The 24004-nt window shown below is 36.6% G+C and overlaps 1 protein-coding gene across 14 annotated transcripts in view; it reads left to right on the top strand.

Annotated features, from left to right (window-relative positions):
• Positions 1–22419, top strand: part of HEPACAM2 (HEPACAM family member 2) — a 66080-nt gene extending 43661 nt beyond the window's left edge. For 7 of the 14 annotated variants that reach the window (XR_004351545.1, XM_032643911.1, XM_032643913.1 and 4 more), the window contains 2 exons: positions 818–927; positions 3749–4511. Coding sequence is in view for 10 of the 14 variants with exons in the window: in XM_032643911.1 (XP_032499802.1) it covers positions 818–927; positions 3749–3764 (126 nt within the window). In the remaining 4 variants the exon portion in view is untranslated. The other 7 variants (XR_004351546.1, XM_032643908.1, XM_032643909.1 and 4 more) reach the window with 3 other exon arrangements.
• The last annotated feature ends 1585 nt before the right edge of the window (positions 22420–24004 follow it).

Raw genomic sequence — 24004 nt, 5'->3', positions numbered from 1 at the left:
TCTTCAGATGATTTATCAAGGGCAAAGAGTCCTCTAGGTGGATCTGTATAAATATAAAGGACTGAAAGTGGCCAGAAGTACAATGAAAATAGAATGAGTTTGGGAGGAGGAGGGGAACCAGACTTTAGCTAAGTGATTGGAAAACAGTGTTTACAAGCATAACAGTATCAAATATAAGGAATAGGAGTTAATGAAACATGAATGCCAATTTCAATAAAATACATGTTGATTTTAACCAGACAGACATACACTACTGTACTTTCCACATACATCCAAGCCTTACTTTTTAGAGCCCATTACTGCATTCAAACCAAAACCTCTTCTTTTGTGTGTTCTGTATTTCTTGGTACTGTCTTCACTAACTTGCAATGTGATGAAGGCTTCTGCCTGTAAGTTATCCTTTTTTTCTAAACCACCCTTGCACACATGATTGGCGATTAGTGTCAGAAAGGTAAGACTGAGATGTAATATAAAGGATAGTAATATATGCTCTTTGATTCTAAGCTATCCTGATATCTTCTCTTTTGCTATTTTTTTCTACTGTATTTCCTTTACAGTACTGCCAGCTTTTTTCTTAAATGGAGAAAAAAAGTGATAGTTTGTCCAGCTATTCCTCTCTGACCTCATAGCTATGCCACTGCACAAACTACCATAGGGCCAGTGCAGGGAACTGTAGCAAGGAGGAAATGGATATTGAAGGGAAGTTAAATAGTTCTAATTTTCTAATCTTAACCTCTTCCAGTTGTTTTCAACTATGCAATGTAGTGGGAATACTATTACTAGTCTGCCAATCTTTTTAACGTGCCACATTTTCTAGATGCCAACGAGATCTGTTCCAACCTCTGATGGTGTACCAGGGCAAGATTTGCACAGTACAATTTACGAAGTTATTCAGCACATCCCTGCCCAACAGCAAGACCATCCAGAGTAAGTATGAACTTGCATTTGATGATGCTACATTGAAAGGACTCAGCATGCATCCCCAGCTGTCCCCAGAGTTTATTGAAAGGCTCAGAAGAAAAAAATATTAAAAATGAAATTATAGTGTCTGTACATTTGAACAGACTTTCCCACCTGAAAATAGTTTTAATAAATAAAACAGGCTAACACACAAGTATCTTCTGGGGCCAGTGGACCAGATGCAGAGCTCTAGAATCTAGCATTTCCCCCAGGGAATCCACATCTTGGTAAGAAAGGGGTCTTTAGACCAGTTCTCAAGCCATCTTGGTTATCTTGATGATTTTCCAGTGACTGTGGTAGTTTTAAAGCCAGTGATCTATCACTACAAATAGGACCAGGAAAAAAACAAACCCACAAAATGTGCCCAACAGTGTCACCATCAAACGCCCACCTCTCACATATTCAAAGCAGTCTACTCCCAAGTGAATAAAACCACTGGCCTCACACCCAGAGAAGTAAAACTTAAGCTGAGGCCAAAGCCAGGAAACTGCTTATCCAGTTAACCTCGGGGCTGACACCAAGCAGTTGCCTTCCCTTCCCATTTGTGGAAAACTAAGCCTACAGCCTTTTGAAATAGTGAAATGAACTTCCCTTTTTTGTGGGCTGTAGCTGCCTGCAGGCATAACTGCCACAAATCATCTTCCATCATTTCTTTATTTGTCATTTATTGACTTTGAAAAGAACATCAATAACCACACACAGGAACTTCCCCTTTGGCAAAAGAAACACTTTTAGTGAAGTAATTCATGCACACCTCTGGGTAAATATCAAAAATAACAGCTAGGATGAATGCATGGGAAACGGTCTTCCGGGGAGGAGACCCAGTCCTGGGGGTACTTTGCAGTCATTTAAGGGCTAAATAAGTGGCAAGAGCACCTCAGAGGACCCCATCAGTGCATTCCTTCTTGTCTCAGGGAGCCTGGAGAAAAGGGAATCAGGTTAATTAGGAGCAGACTCTGATGGAACTGGGAGCTTCTGGTTTGAAAAGAAAAGAAAATTGCTTTATAGCATTATGTTATTAATCTAATAGAACACAATAGTGGAATGTTATTCCATGACAGTTTAAAAAAAAAAACCTCTCTAAAATGATATTTAATCCTCTTTACTTTGGAGAATAGAAAATGAAGGGATATTTTTCTTTGTTAAAAATAAGGAATATAAAGAATTTTGGGAGTATGTCTGCTTCCTAATTTTAAGATTGTATCCAATCAAAAATATTACCCTATTTAAATTCATTTGTTTTTCTATATGTCCTTTATTCTATGTATCTATTTTTCCAGTTAGCCTTCAAACAAACCAAATGAAAACTTGAGGTTTATCTTTTAAGACTCCTAACAATGAAATAAATGATGATTTTAAACTGTGGAATATGGCAGCTATAATTTCAGAGCACCAAATAAAGTGATTTGGTGGGTTTTGCAGGTGAAAAAAATGATTCCTTAAATTAAAAAAAAAATCATCCTCTGAAATTAGACTGCTTTCAGACATGAGCAATGTATCTACAATTTCTTGGGAGTATAAAATTTGATTTCAGAAATAAACTTTGAAAGTTAAAAATAAAGCAGAAAAGCTCTTTTTCCAGCACATGAAGGACTATTTAACTGCTGTTGAGAACATGCTCTTTCCAGGGACAGTCCATGCAAGAACTCCCTCATACTCCCATCCCCAGTGCCTTCTCCTCCCCATCTCCATAGCCTCTCTCTTCTCACCTCCTTCTGCCCCATCTTCTGAGGAAGTTGCCCTTTGTGTGTCTTTGTCTGGACTTCACCTCCATCCTGAGATGTCTTCCCTCTCTGAATCTGCCTTCTCTTTTCTTCTCTTTCTCTGTAAGACTGTCTCCCTTCTCTCTAATATCTCTTTAAAATTTTTCCTCCTCTTTCTCCCTTCCAGCTCATCCTAAAGAGGAGCCAACATTTTTACAAGTGTTGTTTTCCTTGAATACAGATGTGTTACCTATTCTAAATTTTAAAAACAAACAAATAGAATATTTTCTCTTTATTTCATTAGAAACTGTTTTGCACTTGTTTTATTTACAATCAATCCACAAACATCTCCAGGTCATTAACTATGTCCTAGGGACAGAGATTAAATAAGACTCAGTCTTTTAAAGATTTCATAGCTTAGTGGGCTCCTGTTTGCTTATTTTAACTAAAGATCAGTGATCCTCAGTAGAATAAATATTCCTCAATAGAATAAACATTCCCTAAACATTCAGAGACCCTTTTTCTTTCCTATGGTTTTATTCTCTACCTCTAATTAAATTCAAAGATCAATTTCATGAATAATGCAGTATTATAGGTGGTTAGTGAATCTCCCCCATTCCCAAAGTAAATGTGCCAGGTCTGGGTGAAGAACTCTAATTTCCTGCTTTCTTTTACCTCTATTTGACAGTTGGTTCTGAGATAGAAACACAGCCAAAATTTTTTTCCTTTGGCTCCTAGACTATTCTAGCAGTGTTGTTTTCATTACTACATGCATCTATTACCTAACTGAACTGGTGTTTAACAAATTGGTAAGTTGGCCTGTGTTCATATTCTGCTACTCAGCCCAGTTATTTGTTTATTGAACTTATGGCTACATTTATTTAAATGCTGTCTGTTGACCTCATTAAATGCTCTTGGCACAGTTTGTTTTGAACTCGACTTGCTCACAGGACGTCCAAGTAAGTAAACCTTTTAGTTTCAAAAGGAAATTATCTACAGAATTTAGTGATTGCTTACTCTTTATACTTATTGGTTTGTAAATGTAATTTTCTTAAACTAGTTCAAAACACTCATATTATTTGCAGCTGTGGAAAAGAATAAAAGAATTTAAGGTTCTTCGACCTGTAGACCTGGAAATCTATAGAACATTTTACACATCTCTTTGCCAGGTGAGCATTCATGGGCAAAGCAATGCATTGAAGCGAAATAATGAAAGCACATATTGAGGAAAAACAGTGAAAATGTATATTCATCCGGAATCAGTGAAGGAATCAAACCCGATACCTCTTACTCATCACTCCTTTTAATGCAGAATAGAGTCATTTATAAAAATCAGACTGCAGGTTTTCCAGCATACACACAATGCATTGTGCTACAGAGGAGCATGGTGGGGAAAGAGTTCTCAGCGGACAGTCTTTATTGCCCTGACGGAAGGAAGAAAAGGACGGGACTTTCCAATTACTATTTTGGTATCAAGTTTCCTACAACGCTCAATTAGTTCTAATCTATATGTTCCATTTCATCAGCATTGACACTATCCTATCTAACCTACAAGTGTGGAAACCTTATATTAGTAAAAATTTCAGCAGGCTTTGTTTTATTAAATTCTCATTACTGTTAAGATTGCTGTATTTTTTTATGTCATTCCCAAACTTCCTTCTTGCTATTTGTACCACAGAATAATAAAGATGATTGTCACAAAAGCAAGACTGTGCCTTCTAGGTTGTCAATCACCAATGGTGTTTTTGAAAAGACTTGTAAAATGCTGAAGGAAATGACTTAGAGTCTTATTTTTATTTTTGTTCAAAGAAAGATGGATTCAAATAAATTATTCTGCTTTTGCTTTTATATGGCCTTGATTCTTTGTATTTTAGAGTAAAAATTTTACATAAAATAACATTATAGAATTAGATTTTTTATCCTTATTTCCCAATGTGCATCATAGACAGCTACTAAAATAAGACTCTTGCACTCATATAACTATTTACTTTCAGGCTTGAATTTTTTACTTTATTGAGTTGTGGATTCTACTTGTATATTGCTGTAGTTTAAAAAATCAGTTAGAAACTAAACAGTAGAATTAAAAAACACCATTTTATAACCCCCAAATGAAATAACTGATTCAGATAACAATTATCATTAGTCAAGACTGCTAGATAAAAGGTACCAGATAAAACTACCAAGGGTTAGGTTGCAGAAACTCTGTGAGAGAAAGGTGATCTGAGACCTAGAGAGAAGCAGGTATACAGAGTGGCACGGGTAACTCTTCAGGGTACAGTGAGTCCCAGGGAGTGGGAATGGAGCAGTCAGTCTTGTAGATCTTGAAGATGAAAGATTATGTCAATTTATGTTTACTGACATTGGCTACAGACACTCTGACCTGCCAATGCCACTCTTTAGAATTTTATTCTGGCTAAATAAAGGTAGAAACAACCTAAATATACAACAATGGGGGATTTAAAAATGACATTAGTGACATTAGGTCCATAAAATGATTCACCTTGCAACTATTAAAAAAGAAGAAATATGATTATATTTTCTGACTTCAATAATAGGCCATTAGACGTCTAATGGCCTATTATTTTATACAGGAGAAAGAAATCAAAAGAATAGCATTTCTTGCAAATCAAAACTACAGTGAAGTATTACCTCACAGTGGTCAGAATGGCCATCATCAAAAAGTCTACAAAAAATAAATGCTGGAGAGGGTGTGGAGAAAAGGGAACCCTCCTACAGTGTTGGTGGGAATGTAAATTGGTGCAGCCACTATGAAGAAGTATGGAGGTTCCTTAAAAAACTAAAAATACTTAGCATATGATCCAGCAATCCTACTCTTGGTCCTATATCTGGAGAAAACTCTAATTCTAAGAGATACATGCACCCCAGTGTTCACTGCAGCACTGTCTACAATAGCCATGACAAGGAAGCAACCTAAATGTCCGTCAACAGATGAATGGATAATGAAGATGTGGTATATATATATATATATATATATATATATATATATATATATACACACACAATGGAATATTACTCAGCAGTAAAAAAAGAATGAAATAACACCATTTGCAGCAACATGGATGGACCTAGAGATTATCATACGAAGTGAAGACAAAGACAGAAAAAGACAACTATCATATGATATCGCTTATATGTGGAATCTAAAAAAATGATGCAAGTAAACTTATTTACAAAACAGAAATAGACCCACAGACATAGAAAAGAAACTTATGGTTACCAAAGGAGAAAGGGAGGGAAGGGCTAAATTAGGAGCTTTGGATTAACATATACACAGTGCTGTATATAAAATAGATAACCAACAAGGACCTACTGTATAGCACAGGGAACTCTACTCAATATTTTGTAATAACCTATAAGGGAAAAGAATCTGGAAAAGAATATATAATATATGTATAACTGAATCACTTTGCTGTACACCTGAAACTAACACAATATTGTGAATCAACTATACTTAAATTGAAGAAATAAAATTTTTAAAAATAATAAAAAAGAATAGCATTTTTTAAAAACGTATTTCAAGTGAACCACTATATTTATACTATACCTTCCATATTTTCATAGAAGAACATGGTGAAAGGAAAATTAAGACTAAATCTTACAACCTACCCTATCTTCTTTCCCGGTTTTCTTTCTCTACCACCATTATATATTTTTCTGCTGGAAAAGTCCATCAGTTCCACCACAAATATTCTTCTACATTTGGTAAAAAGAAAAAAAAATTATCTAATTAGAAAAGGAATCCTGGCCCATTGTTAAATATATATATATATATATATATATATATATATATATATATACTTGGAAATGCAGAAGGCTAACCATAAGACAATTGAAATCACCTGTAGAGAGTAGATCTGAAATATTCTCATGACCAAAATAAACAAATGTAATTATGTGAGGTGATGGATGTGTTAACTAACCTTATTGTGATAATTATTTCACAATATATACATGTACCAAATCACCACACCTTAAAGTTATACTATGTTGTATGTCAATTATATCTCAATAAATCTGGATAAAAATTTAAAATCACTTGTAATCTCACCTCCCAGAAATAACCTGTTAGCATTTTCCCAGGTTAGTTATGCATACGTTTATTCCTACTCCTTCCAGTTCCAGAAAGGATTTATGGTAGCTCATATAAATGCATAGTATAACAAGATAAAATACACCCCCAAAAATAAAGGTGATAAAGAAAACAGGATGAAGGAAGAATTAGAGTTTACAAAGGCAAGGCGAAAGAAGAAATGAGGTTAATAACTAGTATGATGAATTTCCCTTCATCTGAGAGTATTGTTTTATACCACTGAGATCATGCGGCATATACAGGAGGATTTCTAAGGAGGGGCCTCTGAACTGAATGCGATTTGTTAGTTGTCAGAGCCAAAGAAAGGCTGAAATCTTACTGCAGGGCTAGGAGAGAGCAGGTCAGCTTTCCCAGTCACCCAGTCACCCCAGATACATCTGTCTCTCCCCTCCTTTCTCAAGTTTGAATCCCCTCCTGGAGACCACGTGTCTTCTTACTTGTAGAGCAGACCCTAACTACAATGAGCTACTGCTGCATCTCTGTGTTCTCTTTTCTAGACCCAACTCTGGGACACTTTAAAACATAGACAATCTTAAACAGCCTTTTAATAGGTAATAATACATTCACATGATTCACAAATCAAAATCCTATTAAAAGTATGCACTAAAATAACTGGTTTTTGTTAGTTTTTGGTTTTGGTTTTGGGTTAGACTAGTTCTGTGTATCCCTCCAGACTTTCTTACCACAACCAAGGGAAATACAAACACATACACTTATTTTTTTCAAACTCACTTTTCAATCACTTGCTATTTCTCTCACTTCTGTGTCTCTCTCTCACACACAAAAACACACAGACTCAGTGTGTGGTTCCACTCAAAGCAGCAAGGAATTGCGGAAGGGAGAAGTGTGAAAGGATCTAGAATCCAATTAACTTTTGCTGTCACTGGTGTGTAACACTGGATGACTCACTGCTTTTTTAGTAAGTGGGGATGAAAATCTCATAAATTAATCAAGATTTCCAAGGGAAGTGATGAACCAACCCAGATGTTCACCTAATTAACAAATTAATCTTTAAAAACCAGCCTAAAGTTCCTTCCTTATTACTAAACATAATCTTGGCTGTTGTTAATTAAAATTTTTAACTTCATATTACTGCTTCTAACTTGGAATAGATTCATATTCCTCCTGCTTATTATTTTGAAAGAATATATCCTACTGATAGAATTTTAAGCAAAAATTAAAATACTTATGAATAAAAGTTTTCCTTGTTTCTTTGACATTTGTGCACTTCCATATTAATAAGACAATTTCAGTTAAAATAAACTGCAAAATACACTCTAAGACGATTTATGTGATCCCTCAGTTTTATAAGATCATGCACCTTATAAGGTTCTGTTTAATAAAATTGAATGATAGAATAGTACATGGCATATAGGTAGCTATTTTACTATGTTATTAAAGATTTAACTTATTCTTAGAAAGTTTTAATTTTCTGCTTCTGTATGCTTCTACCTCTATGCATCCCTGTGAACTTCTCTGTCATTCTTACATATTCCTCTAAAGTTCATGTTCATATACATATGAATGTGTATGTTTTAGTTTCATAAGGCAGTAAGAAAGCAGAGATTCCTTTCTCATGAGTAGGCAGAAATCAGACACAGCACTTGGATTTAACACTGGTACTCTCCTTCCTTCTCATCTGCCAGGTACACTTTTTACTGGAATTACCGTGTTAACCTTGAAGTTTACAAATACTTTTACATCCACTACCCCCACTGATCTTCACAGGAGCCTTGTGGGCTAGAACAAGCATACCTGCTTTACAGATGAAGGAACAAATACTCAGGAAATGAAAAGATTTGCTCAAGTCCCTTATATAAAATGTATTTGTACATAACCTACACAATCGTCCCCTATACTTTAAATCATCTTTAGATTACTTATAATACCTAACACAATGTAAATGCTATGTAAGTAGTTGTAAACACAACGTTAGTGCTATGTAAATAGTTGCCTGCACGGCAAATTCAAGTTTTGCTTTGGGGAACTTTCTGGAATATTTTTTCGGGTGTCTTCAATCTATGGTTGAATCCATGGATGCAGAACCCACAGATGTGGAGGGCTGACTATATTTGTTTGGTTTTTGTTTGTGTCTGAGAACTTTCTCGTTTGAATATGCTCCTAGTGAAGATGCTTAAGTTCTACAAAAACCAGTTGTCTGAAGAGGTGGGGACTTCAGAGACCATGCCCCCATGACATCCATCTCTTCTGAGTGTGCCATATGGCATCCATCCCATTATATGCACTTTAGAACACAGACAATAAATGGTTTTTGAATTGTAATGAATTGCATTACCTATGCTTTGTATATTTAATGAAGACACCAGGGATAGGAGGCAAATAATACTATTGGAAACAGTAGTTTCCAATAGTCTTCCAGTTCTTTGAGACTGACTCTCAGGGCACTTGATAACTTTGGGAGCCATTTTTCCTTGCTTCCTGGACTTGGATGCCTGTTTCTTTTCCCAGATTAGGGAAGTTTTCAGCTACTATCACTTCAAATAAGTTTTCTGCCCCCTTTTCTGTCTCTCTCCTTCTGGAACTCCTATAATGCTTGATGTTATTCTAGAGATCTCTTAAACTGTCCTCATTTTTTAAAATTCTTTTTTCTTTTTTTTTTTGTTCAACCTGGGTGATTTCCACTATCTATAAGTCTTCCAGTTCACTGATCCACTTCTCTGTATCACCTAATCTACAGTTGGTTGCTTATAGGTGTTTTTTTGTTTTTTTCTGTATTCTTCAGTTTAGATTTTCTTCATATTTTCTAATTCTGTTAAAATTCTCAGTGTGTTCCTCCAGTCTCCTCCCAAGTTCATTGAGCATCTTTATGATCATTACCTTGAACTCTTTGTCGGATAGTTTGCTTATCTCCACTTCTCTCAGTTATTCTTCTGGGGTTTTATGTTGCTTCTTCATTTGGAACATACTCATTTGTCTTCTCATTTTGCCTAATTCTCAGTGTTCATTTATATGTATTAGGTAGTTCAGTTACATTTCCTGATCTTGGAGAAGTGATCTTTTGTAAGAGACATCCTATGGGGCCCAGCAGCACACTCCCCCTCTGGTCACCAGAGCTATATGCTCTAGGAGTGCTGTGCCCCCTATGTGGGCTGCATGGGCTCTTCAGTGTGATAGAGACAACTATTGTGGGCACGCTGAGGGCAGGTCTGGTCCCTGGCCCGGTGGTCTGTGAGGTCCCGCCTTGTGCAGTGGCTGTGGGCCCACTGGAGGGCAGGGTAGGCTTTCGGTGCATTCTGCTGTGCAACCGGGTAGCGTGCAGCTACTTTGGGCAGCTGGTGAGTGGGGCAAGTCCCCAGCCCCTATAGGATAGAGGGAGGATTCCAAAATGGTGCTTGCCATCGCAGGTGTCATCACAGTAGAACGAGCTCTCAAAAATGGCTGCCACCAGTGATTCTGTCCCCCACAGGAATCCTACTTACTTCCTGCCTCTCTGGAAGTTTCTCCAGGATCAACGTGTGGGTCTGACCCAGGTTACTTTCAAACTACTGCTGCTGTGCTAGGACTCAGAGCATGTGAGATTTTGTGCGTGCCCTTTAAGAATGGAGTCTTTGTTTCCTACAGCCCTCCGCTCTCCCGAACATAAGCCCCACTGTTTTTCAAAACCAGACATTCTGGGAGCTCATCTTCCCAGTTCAGGACCCCTGAGATGGGGAACCCACTGTAGAGCTTGGACCCCCACTCCTTGGGGAGGGCCTTTGTGATTGTGGTATTCCACCTGTTGTGGGTCACTTACCTGGGGATGTGAGTCCTGACTATATCCCATCTCGGCCCCTCCTACTCCTCTTGTTATGACTCCTTCTTTATATCTTTAGTTGTTTAGTTGTGGAAAATAGTTTCTGCCAGTATTCATGTTGTTCTCATTGTTAGTTTCTCTGTAAGTAGTTGTAATTTTGGTGTACCTGTGAGAGGAGGTGATTTAGGGTCTTCCTACTCTGCCATCTTAGGGAAGCTCTTGAAATAATTTTAAATAAATAAAATAACTTTTTTAGTTATTAGGTTATAAATGTAGAAATGTTATTTAAAAATACTAGTGTATATATCTATACAAAACCAAACATTGTTTTTTTGCCCAGTCCTGGTTGTCTAATCTGTAATGTGAGAGGGATGACCAAAAAAGCTCTTTAATTTCCTTAAATTCCATGACTTATCATTTTATTAATTACTACAAAACCTATACCTGCTTAGCAGACATATTGAAAGGTCAAAAATTTTTAACCAAGCTGCTGCCTTTGCTAAAATAACTGAAAGAGAAGCTAGTCATAAAGGGTTTGTTTTCTCATCTAAGAACTCAGCATGGCACCTCACTTGTACTCTTATGATTTTTATGCAGTACTACTTAGTGTAAGCACCAATAAGTAATTACACACAGTGTACTGTGATGTCAGTGAACTGTCCACAATTTTCCCAGTCATTATTTTTGAATTTTTTTCTTTTTCAAGTTATATGTTTAAAGGAAGGGAAGAAGAAACCAGCCTAAACACCAATCCACAGAGTATCAGTTAAATACTAGTTACATTGAGTTAGGGCACTATGTAGCTATTAAAAAGTAAGCAATAATAGCATGAGGGAAAATTCTGCACATATTATTAGCTGCAAAACAATATGTCACAGGTCAGTTTTATGGTATAATTCCTTATGTAGATAAAACATTTTATATAAAGAAAATATTCAGGGCTTCCCTGGTGGCGCTGTGGTTAAGAATCCACTTGCCAATGCAGGGTACAATGGGTTCGATCCCTGGTCTGGGAGGACCCCATATGCCACGGAGCAACTAAGCACGTGAGCCATAACAACTGAGCCTGCGCTCTAGAGTCTGTGAGCCACAACTACTGAGCCCACCTGTCACAACTACTGAAGCCCGTGTGCCTAGAGCCCGTGCTCTGGAACAAGAGAAGCCACGACAATGAGAAGCCCGCGCACTGCAGCGAAGAGCAGCCCCTGCTCACCACAACTGCAGACAGCCCGCACACAGCAACGAAGATCCAAAACAGCCAAAAATAAAAACAAACAAATTAATTAATTAATTTTTTTAAAAAAGAAAATATTTCAATAAGAAATATACTGAAGTGTCAATGGTAGCAACCCCTGGAAAGAAGAAAAGAGTAGTGGGTAGAAAGGCTTGCATTTTTTCTTTTTCACTTTACAGAAATGTGTACTGCTTGATATATGTTTACAGTTTTAAAAAGGCAAAAACATTTAATAAGGAGAACCTAACATTTTAATCACACATCTGCCTGAAATTCCATTTGTTTGACAGTGTTCTATCCTCTTCATTTACACTCTTTCTTTCTTTTCATTTTCCTTGTCCCTTTCCTCCTGATGTTGCTTCTTTTTTTCTGCTTTCATTTCTCCTTGTTGCATTTCATGTCCTTCTGCCTTTAATTTCCTTTCTCCCTTCCCCCAAGCTGGATCCCTAAAAGGTAAAAATCAGAGAGTGTGAACAGGTGACATTTGTAATGGGGAGTGGCTCTGAGCATGGCCCAGGGCTCCCCAAATAGAGGATTTTGGACTAACTGTGTGATTCTGGCCACTTGTGAAAAACTGTGGCCAAGATGGAAGGACATCAAGGTTCAGAGCCTGGCAACGGAGATATTTAAAACATAATTCTATTGATGAAACCTAGAACTTTCTTTATCAGAGTATGTAGATTTGACTGTAATGGCCTGCCTGCTTCTCCAGCTAGGTTGTAAAAGAAAGAAGAGGGGTGAAACCTGGAGTGAAGGAGCCTCATCACCAAAAATAGACAGAGCTGTTTGTTACCATGGCAACTTCCAGGTTAGAGTGGTGAGTGAAAGATATTACATATTTGGCGTCTTGCTTCTTATGGCTAAAAGTCTATGTCATTGAATTGAATTGAACTGAATTGAAATTGAACTGAAGCACGTTGCTTTGGAACACAAAAGACTAACCTGAGGCAGAGGCCTTTCATGGATTCCCTTAATTTATTGTTCAATGTATTGTGCAATATATACCAACCTCTGCCGGACGTTTAAAATATATTCTCCTTATCTCTCAGAATAATTATGTAAAGCACTATCCCTACTTTATAGATGAAGAAACTGAGGTTCACAGAAGTTGGGTCATCTCTCCAATGTCATCAACTAATGAGTAAATGTCTGTGTCACCTCTAGCTACCTCCTGGCCCAGTCCAGCAAAGACTGCTTTGTGAAATTATACGGAAGGCTTCATGAAGCCATGTGTTTACTTACAATGTCCCCAGCTAATGCCTCTAAGTGCTAAGACAATTTAACTGGAGTTAAATAGCAGTAGAACATAGACTATTTAATTTGTTCAGCGTTCAGGTGGCTTCTCCTTTACAGATAAAAAGTAGAAAAAATGGAGAATTTTTTAAGAAGCAGAATCAACACGCTATAATCAAAAGGAGTATGTATCTCTCAATATGTGTATATATAATATATACACATATGTACATATAAATATATTTATTTATATATAGAAACATCTGTATACATATTTATATATATTCAGGCAATGTTTCCATTTCCAAACTTCTTTATCTGCAGAGATAAAGATAAGGTAATGGTCCTGACATTTCTAGAATTGGGTACCCAGAATTTCAACTCATATCTCTGATACCAAGCTGCTCCCAGAGTGTTGTTAGTGTAACTTTTATTTATATAAAAACAAGAAGGTCCAGATGAAGGCAGGGCATGTGTGTGTGTGTGTGTGTATGTGTGTGTGTCTGTGTCTGTGTCTGTGTGTCTGTGTTTAAGGTGGCTCTGAAAGTTCTCTGAATTAGTGGGTACTTGTTTAAACTAGTGTAAGCTAGTTTTAATGAGTAGACTCAATTCTCATATCCTCTGCATCTGATGCATTTTTATTGTGAGCGACAAATAGTAAGGTTAGCATTTTGTGGCATATCTTTGTAAAGGCACTAAGATATATGTTTCCCACCACTTCTCTCCCCTTCCTATCTCCCAACCATAAATTGGGGGTAATGAAAACATTTTCTACTGTCATTGCTGAAGGGGGTTACAGAGGGAAAGCCAACTCCCAGATTTTCATTTCAAGCTAAGTCAAGGCAAGCAGTATTTAATGTACGTATGTTTCATCTGGATCAGCAGGGGCCACTTGGTCTTCTAAGAAAATCAGGTGCCTGCAAGCCTGTTTGCTTCTCAGTCACTGACCTGTTGAAATGTAGAAGTGCTAAGTAAGAAGTCACACGAACAACTCCCACTAACAGTGTAAACAGTGGGCAGTGGGGGCATGCAAAACCATCTCTAGTAGGACGCATCAGTTTGGCATTCGTATATATTTTAAAACATAATTTTCACACTGCAAACTTAGAAAGTCACCATACAGCTTAGCAAATTAAGTATGTCCCATAAATTCACATCCAGATTGTTACAATGTTTATCTTTATGATCAGGTCATGGGAGAACTCTTTGCTTTTCTGGCTTATGACTATATGTTTTCTTATTGGAAAAAACAAAAGTTATAGAAGCAGAAGAATGAAAGCTTCTGCATAAAACAATTGCTGTTTTTACGAATAGTTAGCAAATGGCATGGTGAAGTATACTCCACCGTCTAGAAGAGAAGATAAATGCAAATAGGTCTTGCACTGTTACACAGTCTCAAATATGACAGTTAATACTAAAAGTATAAGATTAGAATGTTCAGCCAAGTTGATTTATAGGTAAGTTAAGAACAGGAAGGATTATTTTTCCAGAATTGTTTATAGCTTGTCTATGGCTGAGATGTCAATTCAAAATCCCTTCCAACCTGGGATTCTGGAAGCGGTTCCATTCCCTGATCTTTTGGTGCCACCTATGGTTCCAAATTAGAAAGTGTTAGATTAAAGTATAAAATCTGTGTATTTTGAACAATAATCTGTTTTTAAATTACCGTATTTATCATTCTATTATGTTTTGCCATTTGGGTTTGACTAAATGAACGGAATATCTTTCTGGAGGGCAAATTTCCTAATATGCATTAGGAGATTTAAAAATGTTTAGACTCTTTAACCCAGTAATCCATGTTTAAGAAATGATGAGGGACAAAGAGACGTGTATAAGAATATTAATTACACTAATATTTAAAATAACTTAATGTTCAAATGATTATAATACATGTATGACTTGGAATATGATGCAACCATTTTAAAAATGTCAAAAAGAGAAAATCACCTTTAGTTGTAATTTCTATAATTTTTTTCTTTATAGAAAGATTTCAGGACTTTTAGAAACTGTCAAGACCCTAAAGAGATAATAAGCTACAGTATGCAATAGCACACCAAAAATAAAATCCATAACCCACAAGACTAAACAGCTATGTGCCTAGAAAACGGAATTTATAAATGTGCTGATTGTTGTCTTTTGCATACGCACCAGTCAAGATAAATGAGACAAAGTCCCTACTTTGCAGAGGAAACAGAAGTCACCAGATGGAAACTCCTTCATTTTTCTAAAATAAAAAATACACACCTCCCTTGTGCTTCCATCCTGGTCTGCATTTCTCTAATTATCATAGAGGGAACTCACCTCTTTACCTCTGCTTTGGCATCTACCCCCTGTTGCCTAGTCAATAACTTTACACCATCCATTATCCTTCTCTTCTCTTCTGTATATTCAGTCTTTCCTATCACTGGAATGTGTTCCACCAGCTTTAAAATACACTTGTGTCTGATATCCAAACTAATAATAAGAATTCTTCACTCAAACCCACATCCTCTACACCCTCACTTCTGACAACATATACTCCTATCTCTATCTCTCACTTCACAGTCAAGCTTCTTAATTTCTATATATGTTATTACAATTTTCATACCTCCTGCTCAGGCTTAAACTCACTCCAGTCTGGGGGTATGTGCCCCCAACACTCTATTAAAACAGCTCTCTGTAAAATCACTAATGACCTCCAGCTTACTAAACATGGACTTTTTTCGGTATTCTTTGTAGCGTCTCAACAGTAGTCAACACTCTTGATCAGCACTTCCTGAAACACTCACTACTCTTGGCTTCCCCCCACCCACCCACTTCTCTAGACATTTCTCTGTTTCTTTCAGTGCTCATCCTCCTCTTCTTGGCCATTGAATATCATAGCTCAGTCTTTGACCCTCTTCTCACTCTTTAATCTCTTCCTAGGAAATTCTTTATAGCTATGATTTAAATTACCACCTATATCCAAATGATTCACAAACCCTAATTTCTGGCCCAGTACTTTCTTCTGAGCTCCAGGAACATGTAAAATATATATATTTCTTCACTTCTTAAAGATCTCTAAGGTATCTCAATCTCTATTTAACCAAAACCTAACTCATGATTTTTCCTTCCAAACTTACTCTTTCAGTGTCCTCTTTCATCTCTATAAATGGCCCATCACCAATCTTGTTATACACAGCAAATGCTAAAAGTCATCCTTAATGTTTCCCTCTCCTTCGTCATGAACATTTAATCCATCTCCAAGCTCTGTCACTGCTACTTCCTACCTCTTAAATCCATCTTCTCTCCATCTCCACCACCATGTTAATCGGAGTCACCATTATCTCTTGTCTGCATTACTGCAATAATGTCTTATTAGTTTTAATAGTCTCAATAGTTTTCTTCCTTTTTACCCAACCTGTATACCATTGATTTAATTTTTTGTCTAAATTCACTAGCTAGTACTTCCATGCAGTTTGAGATAGGAGTGGTGAGGACATCTTTGCCTTGTTCTTGATCTTAGGGGAAAAGCATCCGGTTTCTTACCATTAAGTGTGGTATTAGCTCTAGGATTTTTGTAGATGTTCTTTATCAAGCAGAGAAATTTCTCCACTACTCCTAGTTTGCTGAGAGTTTTTATTATGAATAGGTGTTGGATTTTGCCAATTACCTTTATTCAATTGACAGGATCGTATTATTTTTTTTTCTCTAGCCCATTGATGTGGTGGATTGCATTAATTTTCAAATGTTGAAACAACCTTCCATAACTGAAATATATCTTACTTGGTTGTGATGTATAATTCTTTTCAAAGACTGTTAGATTTTATTTGCTAATACCTTTTTGAGGATTTTTACGTCTGTGTTCATGAAAGATATTGGTATGTAATTTTCCTTTCTTTTGTCTTAGTCTAGTTTTGGTATTAGAGAATTGCTGACCTCACAGAGTGAGTCAGGATGTGTTCCCTCAGCTTCTGTTTTCTGGAAAAGATTATACACAACTAGTATTGTTTACTTTGAAAATGTCTGGTAGAAATCACCTGTGAAACCATCTAGGCATGTCCTTTCTTTTTTAGAAGGTTATTAATTATTGATTTGATATCTTAAAAATATAGGCCTATTCATATTATCTATTTCTCCTTGTGTGAATTTTAATAATTTGTATATTGCAAGGAATTGGTCTATTTCATCAAAGATACCAAATTTGTGATCATAGGGTTGTTTGTGGTATTCCTCTTTTATCTTTTTTAATGTCAGTGGGTTAAGTAGTAATGCCCTCTCTATCATTTCTGTTATTATCCATTTATGTTTTTTCCATTTATTAGTCTGTATTATGGGTTGAATTGTGCCCCCTCCCAAAATTCATATGTTGAAGTCCTAACTCCTAGTAATTCCTAATACCTAGGAATATGACCTCTTTGGGAAATAGAGTCATTGCAGATGTAATTAGTTATGATTAGGTAATACCAGAGTTGGGTGGGCCTCTAATCCAATGACCGGTGTCCTTGTAAAAAGAACACCATGTGGGGGCTTCCCTGGTGGCGCAGTGGTTGAGAGTCCGCCTGCTGATGCAGGGGACACAGGTTCGTGACCCGGTCCAGGAAGATCCCACATGACGTGGAGCGGCTGGGCCCGTGAGCCATGGCGGCTGAGCCTGCGCATCCGGAGCCTGTGCTCTGTGGCGGGGGAGGCCACAGCAGTGAGAGGCCCACATACCGCAAAAAAAAAAGAACACCATGTGAAGATACAGAGACACATACAGGGAAGGCTATGTGAAGACACAAGGGAACACTATGTACAAGCCAAGGAGTGACTTAGGCCACCAGAAGCTAGAAGAGAGGCAGGAAACAGACTTTCCTTCACAGCCCTCAAAAGAAAACAACTGTCTCAACACCTTGGTTTTCGACTTCTGCCTGCAGAACTGTGAGACAATAAATTTCTTTTGTTTAAGCCATCCAGTCTGTGGTAATTTCAGTAGCCTTAGAAAATTAATATACTGAGCTCTGGGAAGGCATGAACTGTAAATTTCAGAGGCTTTAAATTCCTCTAATGTTCTTGGTTTTGCATCCTTCTTAAATAGAATCTATATTTTTAAGTTCTTTTAACTATAATCCACTGTGACTAGCCTGGAGCCCTATTGATGTGGTGCTAAGGTGGGGGAGAGGGAAAGCATTCTATAATCCTATGATTAAATATCAGTCTTTTAGTGGAACCTTGTCCCTGAGCTGTGACTTTCACAGCTGTTTCTTAGCTTCTCCCCGCTTAGGTAAGACAGGAAGGGTAGTTGGATAAATGCCATTCCCAGTAGGTGGGGTAAGACTCTGGTAGTCTTCCCCTGGAAAGCAGGCCTTTGTTGTGAAGAGTGCTGTAGGTTTATTTCAGAATGGTTACTTCTCTCCTCCCCTTGCCAGAGCTGTAAGGCAGAATTTTCTTAGTTCTTCACCATGAGTTTCCTGGAGATAAAACCCATCAAAGCGTGGGGGCCCTTCTAAGACTGAAAGTTTCTCATTCTCATGTTAGTTCATGCTCAGCTTCCAACAGTTCATCAAAATGACCATTTAAGTCATGAAATTAGAACACTCCCTAACACCATACACAAAAATAAACTCAAAATGGATTTGAGACCTAAATGTAAGACTGGACACTATAAAATTCTTAGAGGAAAACACAGGAAGAACACTCTTTGACATAAATCACAGAAAGATCCTTTTTGACCTGCTTCCTAGAGAAATGGAAATAAAAACAAAAATAAACAAATGGGACCTAATGAAACTTCAAAGCTTTTGCACAGCAAAGGAAACCATAAACAAGACGAAAAGACAACCCTCAGAATGGGAGAAAACATTTGCAAATGAAGCAACTGACAAAGGATTAATCTCCAAAATGTACAAGCAGCTCATGCAGCTCAATATCAAAAAAAACAAACAACCCAATCCAAAAATGGGCAGAAGACCTAAACTGACATTTCTCCAAAGAAGATACACAGATTGCCAATAAACACATGAAAAGATGCTCAACGTCACTAATCATTAGAGAAATGCAAATCAAAACTACAATGAGGTATCACCTCACACCAGTTAGAATGGGCATCATCAGAAAATCTACAAACAACAAAAGCTGGAGAGGGTGTGGAGAAAAGGGAACCCTCTTGCACTGCTGGTGGGAATGTAAATTGGTATAGCCATTATGGAGAACAGTATGGAGGTTCCTTTAAAAATTAAAAATAGAACTACCATACAACCCAGCAGTCCCACTACTGGCCATATACCCTGAGAAAACCATAATTCAAAAAGAGACATGTATCACAATGTTCATTGCAGCACTATTTACAATAGCCAGGACATGGAAGCAACCTAAGTGTCCATCGACAGATGAGTGGATAAAGAAGATGTGGCACATATATACAATGGAATATTACTCAGCCATAAAAAGAAATGAAACTGAGTTATTTGTAATGCAGTGGATGGACCTAGAGTCTGTCATACAGAATGAAGTAAGTCAGAAAGAGAGAAACAAATACCATATGCTAACACATAAATATGGAATCTAAAAAACAAAAATGGTTCTGATGAACCTAGGGGCAGGACAGGAATAAAGACACAAACATAGAGAATGGACTGGAGGACACGGGGAGGGGGTAGGGTAAGCTGGGACGAAGTGAGAGAGTGGCATGGACATATATACACTACCAAATGTAAAACAGATAGCTAGTGGGAAGCAGCTGCGTGGCACAGGGAGATCAGCTCGGTGCTTTGTGACCACCTAGAGGAGTGGGATAAGGAGGGTGGGAGGGAGATGCAAGAGGGAGTGGATATGGGGATATACGTATGCATATAGCTGATTCAATTTGTTATAGAGCGGAAACTAACACAACACTGTAAAGCAATTAAACTCCAATAAAGATGTTTAAAAAAAAAGACTACAGAATAAAAACTGGTAGCTAGGGACATAGGTAACATATCTGTTCATTTTTTGCTCTGGTCTTCCCTTCATTGTTCAAAACATTTACCACATTACTTCAGCTGAACTAACTTTCCCTTTCATTCCTTGATCCCTCATTTATAGCATTTCCAGTTTGCCTTTATGTGCTCTTTATACCCATTGATGATCTCTCAACTTAGTGCACTGTAGTAAGGATAACGAACATCCTTTCAGCTCAGATTCTGTTCTTGCTTTTGCCCCATCAGATTGTCAGCTCCTACATGAGGAGAGAGTTTGTCATCTTTGCAGCATATAGAGCACCCAGCCAAGTGCTTTTCGCTTTTGTAGGTGCTCAATATACATTGGACTGACAAAACTTAATTTGTAAAATCTGAGTGTTAGAGAAACACTTTTTGCTCCTCTCTTGTAATAATCTACAACAGAAGGAGCCCCTCACCCCCACCCCCGACCCATGCACTTGTGTGTACACACACACACTTCCAGCACTTCTTCTTACCCTGTGTTCCCTCCTCTGCATAGGGGTTGTGGCTCACTGATTGAATACCCCTGGGCCGCCTTTCTGTGGTAATCACACTCCTCTCTCTGCATTTCCTACGATGAGCTAGTAAGTCAGGCCCCGTCTGTTCCTCTTGGTTGTAGTCCTTGTCCATCCACGCTGCTACTTGCTTGGTTTCTTTGCCAGTCCCTCTGTGTCTCTTTCCTTGAGCATAAGGACTCATGGTCTAGATTTAGGGTGAGAGAGGGGATTTTTTAAATTAAAGTACAGTTGATTTACAATGTTTCAGGTGTAAAGCGAAGTGATTCAGTTTTATATCTTTCTCAAATTCTTTTCCATTATAGGTTACTACAAGATATTGAATATAGTTGCCTGTGCTGTACACTATGACCTTGTTGTTTATCCATTCTATATATAATAGTTTGCATCTGCTAATACCAAACTCCCAATCCATCCCTCCACCACCCCCTTTCCCCTTTGGTAACCATAAATTTGTTTTCTATGTCTATGAGTCTGTTTCTCTTTTGTAAATAAGTTCATTTGTATCATCTTTTTAGATTCCATATGTGTGATATCATATGATATTTGTCTTTCTCTTTCTGACTTACTTCACTCAGTATGAGAATCTCTAGGTCCGTCCATGTTGCTACAAATGGCATTATTTCATTCTTTTTATGGCTGAGTAATATTCCATTGTGTGTATGTATGTTTATATATATATATATATATATATACACACACACACACATATATATATATATATATATATATATATATATATCTCACACCCTCTTTATCCATTCATCTGTTGATGGACATCAGATTTATTTTTTTAAACCCAACATAACATCTAAACTCTCTTCTATGCCATATATTTATGTAATCATAATCAAGTTATAGTATTGTTTTTAAGTTTTAAATTTTTAAATGAATAGTGCCATATTATAGATACTTTCCAACTCAGTCTTATCATGCATTAACAAATTTTGGAGATTTATACATGTAGGTCTAGTTCATCCATCTTAATTTTATGTAATGTTAAATTGTATCAGTATCTCACAATATATTTATCTTTCCTCTGGCTGTTGGGCATTTGAATCTTTTCTTGTTCTTCACTGGAACAATAAATATTCTCTTTTTTTTTTTTCATGAACTTGTGTGAGAGTTTCTCTATGGTATAAACCTAGAAACTGAAAATCAAGCTTAGTGTCAAAGATATTTTCAACTTCTCTACTACTGACTATTTGCTCTCCTTAACAGCTTATATTCCCACCAAGAATCTATGAGCATTTTGTTGCACACACTTTTTATATTATTTTTCCTGTATGTGAAATATTATCTTATTGTGTAGTTTTGATATATATTTCCCTGATTACTAGTGACTACAAAATATTTTCTTATGTTTATTGGCCATTCAAATTCTTTCCTCTTTAATTCTTTATATCTTTTGCCTATTTTTCTAACAAGTTATCATTTTGTATTTATTTGTAGGCACTCTTTACAGACTGGATATTAATCCTTTATTGATTTTATAATCCTATATTGATTATATCACTTGTGTTGGTATCTTCTGATACAAGAGTTTTTTAATGTAAAAAATATATATTTTATTATTTTCCTTTATGGTTTGTGTTCTTCCACCTGTGGCAAAAATTCTTTTTCAAATCTGAAGTTTTAAGTATATTTTTCTAAAATTTTTTCATTTCATATTTAGGATTTTAATTCAACTGGATGGTGTTTCATCAATTTCACCATATAATTCAGCTTTTGCTCTATGTATTTCAAGGTTATGTTGTTAGATACCCACAAATTTATTTTTATATTTTCTTGGTAGAATGTTCTTTATTGCTATCAAAGTTTTTTGTCTTTTATTCTATTTTACTTTGTTTTATATTAACATTGATATACCCTTTGGTTATTTGCCTGATGTATTCTTCAATACTTTATTTTAAATCTCTTTGTGCTATTTTTATTTTAGTTGGGTCTTTTGTAAGCTGCATATATTCAACATGATAGACTGAATTTCAATAAGTGAGTATAATCTATTTACATTCATTGTGATTACTATATATTTGAATTCTTTTTCTTTTATATTTCCTTCATATATTTTTGGATTCCCATACTTTTCCTTTGTTTCTTTTGTTTGTTTGTTTTTATGCCCCCCATTAAGTTGATAAAGTTTTCTGCATTTTCTTATATCCTCAGTTCTCATGGAAGCTCTAGAATATATTTCTCTACCTTTTGTAGTACCCTATATTTTTAAAATTAATTTTATTTCAAAATCTGAAGTTAACATATATCTTTATAGTCCTCTCCGAAAAATACAGTGCCTTAATAGTCTCTCATCAGAACACACATGTGTGCAGACACGCATATACACACACTTTGTTATTGCTGGTTAGTTTTAGTTAGAGAATTAAATTTTCAGTATATTTTATCAATTTGTGTGCCTCCATATTTTCCTTAATGTCCTATGTGCCTCTAACTTTTTAAGTCATGTGTCTTCCCTCTAGGCTCACTTCTCTTATTAAAATTCATCCTGTAATCACTTTTTCAATTAGAATCAATTAGTGATAAACCCTCTAGAAATTTATATCTCTGAAAATGTCTTAATTTAATTTTACCTTGGAATTATGGTTTACCTGAGTGTAAGTTTCCAGGCTGATGCATATTTTCTCTCAAAGTATTGAATATATTATCCATCGTCGTTTTTCATCAGCTGTTTCTAATGAGAATTCTGTCCCCAGTCTTGTAGATTATATGGGGTGTTTTCTTTGGGGGGTTAAATTTTTCTTTATACTTGATATCTTTCAGTTTCATTATGCTATGTGTAGCTATAAATTTATTTTTATTTCTTCTGCTTTTATTTGTTATTTTTTCTCTATTTTCAACCAAAGAATTCATGTTTTTCTTCAATTCTGAAAAGCATCTGCCATTATTGCAATAAATATTATTGGCTCTCTTCACTTTTTCTGAAACAACCATCAGACATTTGGTGAAGTCTCTCAAAATCTTCACCATATATTTTAATGGTTCTTTCATATATTTTTATTTTTTTCTTTGGGCTTAATTTGGGTATATTCCTCAGAAGTATCTTTCAACAGACAAATTTTCTATTTTACTATAATCAGATTTTATCATTCCTTTTTTTTTTTTTTTTTTGCGGTATGTGGGCCTCTCACTGTTGTGGCCTCTCTCATTGCAGAGCACAGGCTCTGGACACGCAGGCTCAGCGGCCATGGCTCACGGTCCCAGCCGCTCCGCGGCATGTGGGATCTTCCCAGACCGGGGCACGAGCCCATGTCCCCTGCATCGGCAGGTGGACTCTCAACCACTGCCACCACCAGGGAAGCCCCTCCTGCCCATTTTTTAACTGGATTGTTTGTTTTTTTGATATTGAGCTCCATGAGCTGTTTGTATATTTTGGAGATTACTCCTCTGTCTGTTGTTTCATTTGCAAATATATTCTCCCATTCTGAGGGTTGTCTTTTTCTCTTTTTTATGGTTTCCTTGCTGTGCAAAAGCTTTTAAGTGTAATTAAGTCCCATTTGTTTATTTTTGTTTTTATTTCCGTTACTCTAGGAGGTGAGTCAAAAAAAGATCTTGCTGTGGC

Source organism: Phocoena sinus, chromosome 9 (genome assembly GCF_008692025.1).
Source record: "Phocoena sinus isolate mPhoSin1 chromosome 9, mPhoSin1.pri, whole genome shotgun sequence".
Taxonomy (NCBI): domain Eukaryota; kingdom Metazoa; phylum Chordata; class Mammalia; order Artiodactyla; family Phocoenidae; genus Phocoena; species Phocoena sinus.
The sequence above is the reverse complement of the archived record's forward strand: the minus strand, read 5'-3'. Positions and strand labels throughout refer to the sequence as shown.